This window comes from Rhipicephalus microplus, chromosome 8 (genome assembly GCF_043290135.1).
Source record: "Rhipicephalus microplus isolate Deutch F79 chromosome 8, USDA_Rmic, whole genome shotgun sequence".
NCBI classification, from domain to species: Eukaryota; Metazoa; Arthropoda; class Arachnida; order Ixodida; family Ixodidae; genus Rhipicephalus; species Rhipicephalus microplus.
The window spans coordinates 21,336,673-21,352,229 of record NC_134707.1 but is presented as its reverse complement, the minus strand read 5'-3'; the positions used below and the strand labels follow the sequence as shown (position 1 = coordinate 21,352,229).

The following is a 15,557-nucleotide window of genomic DNA, read 5'->3' as shown; positions in this document are numbered from 1 at the left end:
CTTTTTTTCCTCGTAAGTGGGACATGCGAACGTCATTACGAGAAACCATGTCAATCGAAGTAACTTCATGACGCTAATGCGCACATCACTACACAGGCAGAAAGAAGTATTACGTCTATTAAATTATCAGTCTAAAAATGTCAAAGGGACCTGCATGACAGCTCTCCTGCAACACAGAGCAATGACTTTTAATTTAGAAGAATTGTATAAGCGGTGGTTCAGTCATGACCATGCAAATGGTCATGTCTGTTGCCACAAATTATTTAGTTATAGACAAAAGTTGAAGCGAGTTGTCATTATTACTCGTCTATCAATGGTCACTCATTCTAAAGTGTACCTACAGCTCTGTCTTAACTATGATTGTGAATTTCAAACCGTACGAGACTTCAAAAGCGACTTACGGATACAAGCAGGCTTTTATCCAGCGTGAAGAAGCCAAACGCGTTGCTGCACAGCTTATCCGAGTCTAAGGCTGCTTTGAAGAGCAGAATCTAGCAGGAATTGTGGAGGAGAATTAGGAAAGACCGAAAAAGAGACAATATAAATGAATGCATACGGAGGGTTTAGCTTAATGATAGTACTTACAAACAAAACTTACCTGAGCGATAACCTCGTCAGACAGGCAGGATGTTGGTGTTGAATCGAGCATGTCTCGTAGTTTCACGCACTGGAAGATTGTATCAAAGCAATGATTGCTTCATTAAGTGTCCTGAGCAACAAACGCCTAATGACTAAGCTTTTGCGATGAGCTCAGTGTGCACTGAACAGATCTATCAATTGCTGAGGACACCTCATGTTTCAAATAGCTGGTTGTCTCCTTAATCTGATAATGCATTTATATTTTCTGAAATTTATGCACTTTTGAACCATAAAAACCAACAGAGCTTCGAAAAAAAAAAAGAGCTCCATGCTTGTGACCAACCACTCACCGAGCTTTTTGAAGGGCGAGAAAGCATGTGAAAAACGTGTGTTACCTATATGTGAAGAACCAATTTAGATTTCTGGCAGTTAGTTTGTTATAAATACTCACTGACTAAGGCAAGGTGGTAATTCAAACAAATGAAAAACTATCACGGCCTTGTAAATACTTGGACATGTGTTTTCAGATGCAGCAGGAAACACAAACCTCTTTTGAAGTTGTTCTGGCAGTGCTGAACGAAAATTATAGATGCTGCACTGTTTATGTACCTCTTAGCGCTCTTCTCTTTTGTTCTATAATAAGCTAGTACCATGAGCAATATTATAAAGCCAAGAGACGTGGCATAAGGCTGTACTCAAGAGTTCTTTTGAGGAGTCTTCAGGTTAGCTATCACAATAGAGTTCTTTGAATAGACTTTGCAAGAAAGTCGCAATGCTTACCTGGTCCTTCAGGTTGGTCGAGGAAAGCACTAGCTCAAGGAGCTCTACAACTATGTATACGGTGTAACACGCTGAGAACAGCAACTTTATGAAAGACTCTCCGGGGTGCGTGATGATATAAGCACTCGTGCAGAGTATAACGAGTGACGAAGCGACTGACAGAAGCGTGGAGAACTGAAGTATCTCATTAAGCCTGCCGGCGATGCGCCCCAACTTTAGGTAATTCAGTCTCAAATCCTGAAGCACGGCGAAGCTGCCATATGGAAGGTCAGCAGAAGTGCCATGCCGCACTGCGAGGAATGTCGCAGCAGAAAGGTGACTGGTGTATTCTGACAGGACGCGATATATCAACCTAGCCAGAGTGTGAGCTGCTGAAGAAGCTACGTAGACAACGAATGCGGAAGGTACCGACCATATAGAAGTCACCGCTGCAGCAGCAGCCGCGTGATGAGTGGCCGTGAACTCTTGGTACATAGCGTACCGGGTCACGACACACGCGGTGAGCGTAGTCCATCGCTCCACTCCCCACAACCTACGCGCCGAAAACAAGCATTCGAGCTCATGTGCCCGTTGGTAACGTATGTGCTCCTCGAACGTGACCATATCGTTGAGAATTGAGACGAACTTTGTGCCGAATAGCACGTACATTGATATGCCTGAAATTGCTTTGATATACATGGCGACAATCAAGATGTTGAACACCGCGACCGAAAAGGCTCCCCCGCTCAGCTCGTTGTACAGTATGAACAGCAGTATGCTCGCCTCAAACGCCATGCAAACGCTATTGAGCAGGATGCCGTAAAAGGCGTCCCAAGATCTCCAGTGGCTCTCAAACCGTAGTCCTTCTTTGCGCGGTGCTTTAGTCACTAAAGAGAGACCCGTAAGCCTGCTTACCTTCGCGGTGATATCAAACTCCCTCTCAAGATAGCTCATGGCAGACCGTCCTGCTGCACAACGTGGAACACTTATTATCTACTGGATCTTGAAAATCTAGTTACCTTTACATCACTCAATGTGTCAGGGGGCACATGTTTGACAGCCGAGAAATATTAGACAGCCTAGGTTGGATAGCAAACTGATGATATATGTCTTTGGACAGGCGTGTACGATAGAAATAAATATAGCTGAGGTTACCAATCAAATGATTGATAGCGAAGAGCTGCAGTAGGTTTTGATACTTCGAGCTAACAGAGCAACAGAGCAATCACACAGAATAATAAACAAACACCCCAATAATTTTTCGGAAGTGGCCTGTGCTGTCTTGAATTCGTATCTCAATAATTTAATTAGCACTGAAAAGTCATCTGCGTGAACCATAGGAATAATAAGTAACGTTTGTTTCAGATTGAAGCGTGGTGATAGCTAAGTCCAACTGCGTGTTTGTGTGGCCCCTGACGCCAAATCAAATTCAGTTCTGAACAGCATCAACGAAAATAGCAAATCACTTGTATATGTAGCAGCATCAATACTCTCGAACGTGACATCATGGCACCAAGTCTAGAATATGATTTCCATTAATGTTATCCCAGAGCTCAATCACGCCCAGGAAAGTCGCCACCATGGCATACTTATCGAATAGACTCAAGATTCGCGCAAAGTTTCACGAAAGTTGACTTTTCCCTTATAATTCATACAAATGCATATATAACTTACGCGCTATGAAACAGAGCCTACGTTTCCTGACTGCGAAATGTGTGCAACCTTCTGCTAACTAAATTATTCCTGGCAGATAGTATTAGTGTCTTAGCTAATTGTTATTCAATTTACTTCATTTCGCAACCCACTCTCACAGCCACTTCAAGGGCATCTGATTAGATGCACCAGTTTGAGCTTGACCTGTATTTCGTTGCGCTGACGTCACTATAATAGATTAGCTCTTTTGCGTTAATGGCAAGGAAATGATGCAAAGCCTATTTGGAAGGCTAATACGCTCATCGCATAATGTATTTCACCCACGTTGTTTTGTGAAGGATGGATCACGCAACTTTACTGATATGTTCAGTGAAACATTCACACATTATTCGTGAAACAAAAATTTGACATTATACCGTTGAGTTTGTGCATTCCACGCAACGCATTCATTACATTAGGTATTTCTGTTCACTTTTTAACCGATTTCATTCTCTCAGTAACATCAATTTAATTTTACACGAGTCACATATAAACTTTAGTGATGCACTAGACACAAAAAATGCCTTTTTTGAAAACTTTGAGACTGAGCAGTGTGGAAAATTCGCATTCCATAGATATGGTGCCGTTTGTTGACAATAATTTATGAGAATATGTAAACTGGAAGTCTATGGCGAATCATATGTGCAGGTGAAGTTTAAATATGGAATGGAGATCTCTTAGGGTTCTGTTTTCGTGTTCTCTCCATCAGCAGATTTTGAGTTGACAGACTGCTAATAAGCGGGAATCTGTAAGACGTACTTGAATCTAAGGACTAGGGCCTGTTGCGTTGTCTTTATCGTATGTGTGCGTTGCTGCCGATATTCAACCACGGGAGCTTCAGTACACCCGCAGAGCAGCATAAAAACTGAGCCATAGTGGCGGGCACGTCAGTGTTGTCACAATGCCTCCATGCATGTTCATTACAGCCTAACTGACACATCCGTGGTTAGGTGCACATGAACTCTCAGGGTAATTGAATCACTTTCGTATCAGGGTAATCAGGTAGGCTGAATTTCTGATCTGAGCCTTAGAAACAGCAGTACTCATCGCACATTACAGTGAAGCGGATGTTTGACGTGCTTTTGGTGAAGATGTAGTCGTAAAAGATGTGTGCAGTAGCTGTAATAGTTAACGCACAAGTCAAAATATTTTGCTGTTCGGGAGAGTAGTTGTGTGTCTCAATACGGTGGTACTGTTGGGTGGAACAGCCACTCCATGCAGCGCTTGCATGGTTGCGTACTTGATGGCTGCATACTGCATAGCTGAGCTGGCATTGTGTGCAGAAATGGCAGCGATACTCTAGGCTGTCAGCCAACATGGAGTATTCGGAATGTTAAAGAGGGGACATGGTCTTCCCTTGAATGTAAAACGTGGAGGTGATAATAACTGCTAGGTACTATATTCGGGTGGTCAAATTCAGTGAATGAAGCAAGCACGGTTGCTTCATTTGAGCTTTTGGGAGGAAGAAGAATGAGTTAGAGTAACAAAAATACATGAAAAATGATAGAGAGACTTTGGCCTTCGATTTGCTTTAGGGGAACGTATAAAGTTTGAATTTTATTATATTCTATGGATATTTATTTGATTTCTTGGAAACGTATAGGCGATATAGAAAAAGCAATTGTTCGGCAGCTATAGCAATTTGGGGAAAAATTGTTGATATTCGGGACATTTATCCCATGGCACGCATATATATCCCCCTGGCAAGTGAGCTTCAGCGAAGCCCTCATTGCAGACACATTGACCAGTGTGGCAACTCGGTACGCAGGTTTCCTTCGGTGGTGGCTTGAAGCAACTTGGCTCGCAGCCCCACTTGCAGATCTGGAACGTTGAGTTTGGTTGGCATGCCGGTGGGCACTTTGCTATCGACACGCATTCAAACTTCTCGCTGTAACCACTGAAAGGAGAAATTGTCGGTTCAACGCTATGCACTTACAGACATGCCACTGTCTAGGATCTAGTTCAAAAAAGAACTCAACTGGGTTCCTGTTAGTGCAGATAGGGCAGCATCATTCGGATGCTAAGGACTATACTTAGTTGGCGTTATAGCAAAGGCACGAAACATTGGTCGAGGTTACCAGGCAGTATGTAGCACAAGCCATTACTGCCGAATCAACCTAAGTCTGCAACACGGTAAACGTTAAAAAATCTCAGCAAGTCGTGATTTGCTGTGGTAATTAATATACACCGAAGGCATAGAACGTAAAGTATCAAAACAAGGACGAGTACTAGGCTGACGTACACATCTTGGTTGGTAATGTAAGCGGCATCTTAGACTCCTCCGCTCTCAAAAAAGGTAGTAGTGACCCATTGGCGTCGCCTGCTTTGAGTGGTCTCACCGCTCATGGAATAAAGCACAGAATAAGAGCGTGTGCTACTGCTGGGTGGGGCTCAGCTGATGACCCGAAGGTCACGGGCTGAATCCTGGCTGTGGCACTCGCATTTTGATTGAGACGAAATGGATAGAGGCCCGTGCACTGGGAAGCCAATGCACGTTAAGAAGCAGATAGTCAAACTTCCGGAGCCCTTCTCCACGATTTCTCTCATATGCATATCGTGGTTTTGGGACTAATAGTTCGAAATAATATGTATATCTGTACATAAGTCATGTTCCCTTTTTATTTTTAGAGGACGCATATGAACAATATTGGCGGATTTTTGTGGTTGGTATAATCGTTGCCGGCATGTTGTGCTTGTATATTAAATCGATAACAGCCCCCACGAATCATATTGCTACCGGGCGATAAAGGTGTGCGAGTGCCATCGACGAACGCGGCTGAAGCCGAGACGAAACCAAGCGACTCCTCTCTGTCACTACTGGGCCTCGTGAGATAACATTCACTCGAGATTCAGACCTGTCTTCTCAAATACTAAGTGAAGAAGAGAGAAAATGCCACACCCATCATGAAAGAGCATTGGAAGACGCAGAAAAGGAAGCAGGAGAGTGGTGTCTCTCGACTGTCAACTGTGAACGCTTGTTCCAAGGCTGCGGTCACGATCCATGGCAGGCGCGCTTTCTCGGCATGCATCAGCGGATGGCTCACATAGCTTCCTAGGTGATGTGCTTTCAATGTGAAGGAACTCTATTACTAGAACGGTTCTCTGGTAGAATAAGTGATGGCCGCCTAGTACGTTTCAGCTTACCTCTCACCAGAACCTTGACATATATTATCTGAGTCCATCGGTATTTCCCGATCACCAACAACACAGCTCACATCGGCACGTGATTTTACTTCTTACCGGCGCACTAACTCTATTGCATACAGATTTGCAATGAAACTTTAGCTGTTTTTGGTTTGACATAAACAGTGAATCACCTGAGATGCATACCGGCATTATATGGGCTGTGGTGTGGTGAACGGGTTCGTGTCTCACGTGGCTGATGCTAAGGATATCATAGCGTACACTAGGGAAATCATGCTATTGATGTCTTGACCTTCAACTCACCTTGGTGAAACATTCACGCAAATCTACGCCAATTTCGGTTTGCCCCAACGAACGACACGACCGCGAGAACGCGAAGACATTAGCATTCAGACAGACAGGCAGGCAGACAGACAGACAGACAGACGGACGGACGGACGGACGGACGGACGGACAGACAGACAAACAGACAGACAGACAGACAGACAGACAGACAGACAGACAGACAGACAGATAGATAGATAGATAGATAGATAGATAGATAGATAGATAGATAGATAGATAGATAGATAGATAGATAGATAGATAGATAGATAGATAGATAGATAGATATTTGGGTCGCAAAGTAATGTGGCAAAAAATAAAAAATCTTCAGTAAGCACACCAAACTGATACGATGGCTGAGAATCCTAGAGTACTTACCGCACGAATCCTGGTGGACACGCACATGCAGCTCCACAGATCTTGGTGCAGAAACTAGGAACCGGCTTTCCACAGGTCAAAGGGCAAGTGCCTTCGCATTCGTTGTAGTCGGCATTGGGCCATTTCTTGCACTTCGCACAGTCCTGAACTGGGACGCAGTGGCCCCATGCGTTGCGCACGTAACCTGGCTTGCAGACGCACTTCCTCAGCTGGTGCAATTCAGCTGCAATCGTTAGTTCAGGCTTGCAAAACGTGTCTTGCCTTGGTGTCGTCAGCAGAACTTCCCTTTTTCTTCGCATTTGGTTGGTGCATCTGCGGCAAGAGGTACACGTTCACTGATGTCTCTGAAGGAAACCGGTTATCAGATATGCTGGGCCTAAGGTTCGTGGTATCCTTAGTGCCTTTTCTTTTCATGAATGTAACGAGGGCTACCTAACAGCGAGAGCAGCACGGTAATAAAAGTGGCAGCGCACATATGTTTAGAGTTATTGAAGACGTCGTGAGCATAGGTCAATGAACTCGCTCTTGAGTCGACTCTCTCAGACAAAAATTGGGCCGCGAGTCTGAGTCTGAGTAAGTCGTTATGAGTAATATCTTCGTTAGCTTGAGTGCGAGGGAGTCTCGCATATTTCAGAGCACTGGAGTTCATGCGCCACAGCATTTATTTATTTATTTATTTATTTATTTATTTATTTCATTCTGCTAGCTTGCATTACAAGCCGTAGGCAAGAGTAGATTGCAGAAAAGAAAATGTCAAACAAACTGTGAAAACAGTTCGAATAAAAAACGTGCGAAACAAATCTTAAATCTGTGCTGAAAAGTATTTACAACGTGCGAAATGAGAAACAATAAAATATAGTTAACACACAAGATTCTGCAGATGAAAGTATGAGAAAAATACATAGATCACAAAGAGAAGTAATAACGTCATTTATTGACTAGAGGCGTGAGTTACCTCTGTTACTCACATCTCTCCTCTTCGGCTCGGCTGTTCCGCCTCTCCCGCCAGCCGAAAAGGCTTCATCAGAAAATTGTTGTTAAAGACATGTCATGAGGGTCGTGTTCTCAGCACTTTTTTAGTGAATTTCAGCCACTTATGAGTCGTGTTGTGTGATAATTGAGTGAGACACTGCAATTAAGAAGCACTGACTGACATCATGATCAAAACAACGGCGCTGCCGCACGCGGTAACCGGCTTATTCTGAATTGTTTCCGAATTTCTGGTGAATTTGGGTAAATTTAAGTCCGTGGAAGTCCTCTTGAGAGAAAATAGCGTGTGAGTTCGAGGAAGTCTGGTTCAGAAAAGTTTGCTCAGATGATATCCGTGCACCTGCTTATATAAAAAGTATCAAACGTAGTTATAGTACTGTCACCAAGGTTCAGTAGTGAGGTGCATTCGACATTGTTAGACGTCATCAAAGTCTCCATAATTCACTTAAACAATGCAGTTCTACATCGAAGATCCTACGGTAGATGGCTAACTCGTCAGGGCTGTTGAAAGAAATCACAAACCGACGACAGTGCAGAATGGAAGAAATACTCGTTTGTCACCTACATTCGTTCGTCACTTGCCACATTACGTACGTAACCACCTTCCCTATACTTGGTGCACACCAGAAAGGAGAAACCTGACCATCCTCCGTCGCGCCACTTCCATGGTTGCATGCATACTACCAAACAACGCAAGCATGAAACTTTTATTCCATTCATGCCTCCATGACGTCCTCGCTTAATTATTGGAAGCAAAGTGCTGGTAGCGCCTCAACTCACCTAAACGGGCCGGGAGAGTCTGACTCAACGCAGCATTACCTTTCACCACCTGCTCGTCGTCAAGCACCAAACTTAGGATCGTTTAGGCTTGGCTAAACGCGAACTTTATCCCGGAAAACATGTACTCTGAACATAAAGGCCGGCGAACGCGCGGGTGGAATCCCTCATCAAAGCTTACGTCAATATCACTGGCGTTACCTTTGTTGACGCAGCTGAATATCAAGACAGACGCCACTTCGCAGCAGCTACCACTAAAAGCGGCTGGCTCGAACACACTACCAGCATCGTAACCCAAGCGTCGAGACAGTCGATAATGTGGTCATCGCCCTGGTCTTCCTGGACGAAGATTGCCGCACAATCTTGGGTGACTGCCACACGGCGATCAGCAGTTATATCACATATGACATTGCACAGCGAGCCTAACGTATCCCTTGCTCGCAGGATACGTAATGGGTACAAAGCACATACTCACCAGAAAACCAAATCACGCACGTTTGGATTCGAGCACAAGACGGCGACCTACACGCGATCGCACACTACACAGTACGAGGCCTAGTCAACAAGGATGGAGGCGACGCTAGTTTAACCACTGAACGTTCGCAAACGCCTCACGATCTAAAAGCATTTCATTTCCAAAAAAGTGCCTCGTACAATCTTCACCACTAGCTCAACACAGCACGGGTGACCACACTCCACCTGTTATAGACAAACATATGCCCGCCACTGTAATGTTACTACGCAATATAACCGGGAATTGATCCTAATCACACTTGTAAAAACATGTAAGACCCAGGTAGCTTCACTCCTGCATATACTAGGGAAATTAAACCCCAATACCCGTCCATAAAAACCAAAACCCTATATCACCTAGATGACACCACTCTGCGCGGCTTCCACCTGGAAGACCAATGTCGACCTTCCCAGCAAGCCCGGAGGTGGTGTAGAGTCATTACCACCTCGTGAACCCGTGGCAAGCCTAGGCTTGGCCCATTAAACTACTTACTTTATTAGAAGTTCATTCCTCGTTCTTAATCTGCGCGAGAGCTAGATACGAAGTGTACTATTTGAGTTTGTGTGAGGAAGCTGCTTTTTTCGTGCCGAGCAATGGCTGCAGAGAACATAACGCAGAGGTTCGACTAAGGACGTAAAAGAGGTGGGCTTCTGGCGATTGGGATGAAACTACTCTTGAAACTCTATAATGGCCACCTGTAACATCTTCTGAACGATGTCACGATATCTATTTTCCTTACTGATTGCTATGATCCGACTGGATGCTGTCTATAGCTGCATCACTTCACAGCGATGCCAGTAAGCGGTCGAAATTGAGATGGTGCTGTGCACCTCTTCTGCTAGTGTATCTGTTCACTTTGTTCCGATGATGACGACAAAGGACGCGCTTAAAAACGAAGAAGCATGGTGTTTCGTTCGTTCCAAGGGACCTGTCTCAAGGTGTGATAAAATTAACGCCTTCAGGAATGCCAAGCATTCCAGCCAAAACAGTGCCATTGTAAAGAGGGTTGTTGGGGGTGGGGCAATTAAAATCCCCCGCTCCTGCTTCTGAAAGTTTTGCCTTTGGATGTTGGAGAACACACCCTCCTGCCTGAAGAAAATTCAAGCAACTCCTGATCTAAAACACTAGAACATGTTCGAATACCGTCAACGCGTGAACGAGATGAACCAGTGTGTAGAAGCTTGAAGCATTGGGAGCGTTTAATTCTGTCTATTTTGATAATCATGTAAGTTATAAATGACCTGTTGCATGCATCATCTTTGTTTCCAGCATAGAAAACTTCAAATCAATAGTAGTAATATTACGCGCTAAGTGTGGGCAGTTTGGCTTACCTCCCTGCTTGCTTAGTGGCGTGAGTGAAGAAATCAGTGCACTCACAAGTGCCCACGAATACATGACCAGTTCCTTGATGAAAACTGGCGGCTGCCGGATGGCTGATGCATCTGCTGCGCATAAGGTAGTGTACTTCAGAACCTGAAATTGAGGTCATATATAGCGAGGAGCAGCCTGTCACGAACACCTCTACGGTATGGAAGCATTATGAGAGAGGCGTGCCTGAAAACAATGAAGGACGACTTGTGTGTCATTCATGATGTCGTGACAAATGTTAGGAGAATGGACGTTGAAACATCAGACACGTGTATCTGGGTATTTCATTTATGACAGTGCAGCGTATGAGCAGTAGACGGCTTTACAATATACAGGTGCAGACACGCATGTTTTTTTATTATTTTAATAATAACAGCGATGAATATTAGCAGCGATGATAACGGTAAAAACTTTGCTACAGACTTCGTTTAGATTTATCAACACAAAAAATTGTCCTCCCATCAAGGCAATATTTCTGGAGATTGAAAGGAACCTAATGACAACTTCAAATACTAGATAAGTTGAATCACTGTGGACTTGTATTAACGCGATAGCGCTAGAAAGCTCGTGTTGCAGAAATTCTGCCGTCCACGTCGGCACCATTGATTGTGAGCGAAAAATCGTCCATCGGTGAAAAGGCGAAAAAGATTAAAATAAAATAAATGATAAAATTTTCTGTCCCATATAGGATTGAACCAGGGCCATTGGCTTTGCAAGCAGGTGTCCTATCACAAAGCGACGATGTTACTTGCAGCTGCTCCAAGAAAGAAACACTACATAAATGCCATGTAGTGAAAAGAGTCTACTTAACGCATTTTGTTCAACAGGTGTCACGACGAAAACAAGCCCATCCGGTAATTTGTAGACGCATTTGGGAGGCCATCAAACTACGTCGAAAAAGGCCGAGAGAGTGCAGCCATCACCGCTAGAAACACAGAGGAACTTTCAAACAGCTCTAAATATGGACAACTATGTCCACTTAGTGGGAAACATATCATGCCTTTCCAGAGGCGTTGATAAAAAAAAGCATCAGCAAACGCTAGGTAATGTGCTGCCATCTGTAAGGCATTGTGAGACTCTTTGTGGCCTGCTAGATGGCGAGCGCGCGGCGTGTATGTGTGTGTGTGTGTGTGTGTGTGTGTGTGTGTGTGTGTGTGTGTGTGTGTGTGTGTGTGTGTGTGTGTGTGTGTGTGTGAAAACATATGAATAGGTATGCACTTAGTGGTTGAAGGGCGCACTAGAGGTGGGATTTCGCTAGTGCGTTCAACTCTTAAAGGTTAAAGGTGAAGCTTAAGGGTCCCCCAATTTTTTTCAACGAGTCCGCAGTCGGCACTGTTTCATATTTGTCGCACAATCTGGAAATGAAATTGTGAAATGTTGATAAGATGGAGAATTATGTGGCGTGTTGTTGGATCAAACATCACTTCAATGAAGCAGCGGGCACTTGGTACTACGACTTAGTTTCTCAAAACACCTACCCAATAAATAGGAGACGATAAGATCTAATCTCATCACCACCTCTGTTTTTTTCTCGCATCTTCAATGCTTGTCCTAGCAAGAATGTGTTAGTGACAAAGCACGCAGTTGGGATCCTTTAAAATTATTCCTGGAACATTTCCTGTTTTAATGCAGAGGAGCTTGGGGTAGTTATTTGTGACGATTGCTAGAAGGCAAAACTGGCCAGAGCATCAATGGCGTACTGTTTTGAGTGGCGATGCACTCAGTGTGTGCGGTATACAAGCACACCAACTGATAGAAATTCGCCAAAGTGGTTTTGATTCATAGTAGAAGGCTTTTGAGATATGTTTCGGACAGGCAAGCCAGCATATATGATGGAGTGGTTACGTAATATGCTGCCCGACTCAGGGACTCTTTTGAATGTCGGATCGAACATTGAGAGACAGTACAGACATATGGTCCGCTTAGAGAGCTTCTGACAAGTGAGCATTTCATTTCATTTCATTTATTTACTTTCAGGGCCCGAGGGCATTACAGAAAGGAGTGGGGTTTCACAACTAAAACGCGCAACAATACATTCAAAGCACTTCTTGGTGGGTGATGACCTTGAAGTTATTTACATCTATGATGGAGGCGATGGCGGCGGGAAGGTGGTTCCGGTCCCTGCTTGTTCGTGGAATGAAAGAGTCATAATAAAGATTAGTTCGACTAGATGGCACACCAACTTTTAAACCATGATCCAAACGGGATGAAATGTAGGAGGGGTTTGTGAAAAGCTGTTCTTTTAAAATGGGGTTGTGATGAAATATTTTGTGAAAAAGTGAAAGCCGAGAACATTTACGACGCAACGACAGATCAGGCAAGTTTAGCGACATCTTCATTGCAGTTACGCTAGAATGGCGGGAGTGGTTAGAAAATACAAAACGAGCTGCGCGGTTTTGAATCAATTCGAGGGCGAGGATTAGAGTATGTTTGGAAGGATCCCAGATGGCGCATGCGTATTCTAATTTTGGACGTACTAGCGTTTTGTAAAGAGTTAGTTTTAGTGATGAAGGTGCAGATGAAAATTACGACGTAAATATCCGAGCATGCGGTTAGAGTTGTTAGTTACATAGTCAACATGCATCTGCCAAGACAGATTATTTGTGATATGAAGACCGAGGTATTTATATGAATCGAAGTGCGACAAAGAAGCGGCATGAAGACTATACGTGCACGTGTTAGCAGTATTATCACGACGCGAAATTCGCATGTATTTGCATTTGGACACGTTAAGACGCATGAGCCATTTATTGCACCACTCGGATAGGTTGTTAAGATCGGTTTGAAGTTTCAAGGTGTCAGCTGGGGTAGAAATTTTCAGATACAATACACAATCATCAGCAAAGAGTTTAATGGTTGAAAAAGTGATGCAGGTGGGAAGATCGTTAATGTAAATAAGAAAGAGCAACGGCCCCAGTACTGATCCTTGAGGTACGCCAGACGTTACAGCACAAGAGGGGGATAAACAGTCATTAGCGGTTACGTACTGGGTTCGGTTAGAAAGAAAGTCTTTAATCCAAGAGAGAACATTAGGGTCAATGTTGAGTTTGGTAAGCTTCAGAATTAGTAAGTCGTGAGATACAGTGTCAAATGCTTTCGCAAAATCAAGAAAAATGCAGTCAGTATCGAAACCTTGATCAGCGTTAACAAACAGGTCGTTAGTAAAGGACAAAAGCTGGGTGTCGCATGACACCATCTTCCTGAAGCCGTGTTGACAGTTGTTGAAAAGGGAATTTTCTTCGAGAAAACTAACTAAATGTGAATATATTATGTGCTCTAACATTTTACATGGTATGCTTGTTAGTGAAATGGGACGGTAGTTCTCCGGTGAATTAGTGTTACCTGATTTGTGAACCGGAACCACCTTGCCCTTTTTCCAGTCGCCAGGTAGGGATGAACACTGCAAAGACTGATGAAAAATCTTCGAAAGAATTAGTGATGAGTACAACTCTGTACATTTCAATATTTTGGAATTTATGGCATCAGGACCCGCAGAAGAAGACATATTCAAGTTGTTGATCAGTTTTCTAACTCCTACCCAATCTATTACAATATAGTCCATAGGAAAAAAAATTATGGCTAGGGGCTGTTGGAACAGAAGACGAAAAACTGCGCAGAAAAACTGAACAAAATGCATCGTTTAAAAGCTTGCAACATTCATTATTTGGAACAGGTTCGCCACAGTGTGTTAATTGCACTATCTTGTTTTTGTTACCGTTCACAAGAGACCAAAATTTTCGTGGATTGTTTTGTAGATAAGAGGGAAGAGTAACGTTAAAGTAAGCATTTTTTGCATTAGCAACTTCATGGAGGTATTCGGCGTTAGCGTTTTGGTACTCGGACCAACGGCTGAGTCTGTCTACTCTCTTGGCAGAGCGAAACAGTCGCTTCTTTTTGTTGCGTAAGCGTCGAAGTGTAGCATTGAACCATGGCGAACGGGGATTAGTGCGGACATTTCTTTGTGGAACGTAACGGTCAGCTAAATATAAAAGTTTATTTCTAAAAATAGACCAGTTTTCTTCTATTGATCGTTCTTCAAAGTTCGCCATGAATTCATCGACAAATTGCTCCATTTCTTCTGTTATTGACCTGATGTCTGCTCTAGAGTAATCCCGGATGGTTTTAACACTTTTGTTAGAAGAAACACGTGCCTTTAGATTAAAGTGTAACATGGAATGATCACTTATTCATTGAAGGTAACTAAGGGAAGTAACTAAGTCTGGCTTGTTTGTTAGGATCAAGTCTAAGGTGTTGGAACAAGTAGCTGTAGTGCGTGTGGGTTTGTGTACGAGTTGGGTTAGATTGAAGTGAGAACATACGTTTATGAATTCAACACACTCAGACGAATTTTGAGTAAGGGTTACAATATCGCTTTGCCACTTTATGTTTGGTAGAATGAAGTCTCCCAAAAGAAATAAGGGCAAATTCTGGTAACTAATAACGACACTGTTTAAAACATCATGTAGTTCGTCAGAAAACGATGGCGAGGCGGTGGGCGACCGGTAACATGCACAGAGAATGAAATCTTGGCTTGGCAGACAGATTCGTACACAGATAAGTTCTAGGCCGGAAGATACATTAACCACATAAGATTTCAGAGCACTGCTGACACCAATCAATACACCTCCCCCAGAACGTACGTCACGGTCGTAACGATAAATGTTGTACGATTTTTCGCATTCAAATATTTCACTGTTCTTTATTTTGGCTGACAGCCAAGTCTCTGTACAAACAATAATATTTGCTGAACATAAATCAATTGTAGAAGATAACTGCACCCGCTTGTTCATCATGCTCCGTGTATTTGTGAAAAGTACAGACACGTGCTCGACATGTGGCTGCGATGAAGATAGCTATGGATGGGGACTGGCGCGGGGAGTATGCACTGACGCGGTACCGCTCGATGCATGCGACACTTGGTTAGGAGTGACGTCACAAACCTCATCGGTCGCAGCGCAGTATACGTACGTTTTCTTGTTCATTACAAGTTTGCTGTTATGCAGTGAAAAACGCTGACCGCTTGCATTGCCAA

General features: G+C 43.6%; 1 protein-coding gene across 1 annotated transcript; it reads right to left on the bottom strand.

Annotated features, from left to right (window-relative positions):
- Window positions 1-4,573: 4,573 nt before the first annotated feature.
- On the bottom strand, window positions 4,574-10,697 carry LOC119165737 (uncharacterized). Its single transcript, XM_037417818.2, has 3 exons — window positions 10,489-10,697; window positions 6,877-7,188; window positions 4,574-4,927 (listed from the first exon to the last, which is right to left on the bottom strand). Exons 1-3 carry the CDS (start codon window positions 10,644-10,646, stop codon window positions 4,663-4,665), a joined length of 735 nt encoding a protein of 244 aa, XP_037273715.1. The 5' UTR covers window positions 10,647-10,697; the 3' UTR covers window positions 4,574-4,662.
- Window positions 10,698-15,557: the final 4,860 nt, after the last annotated feature.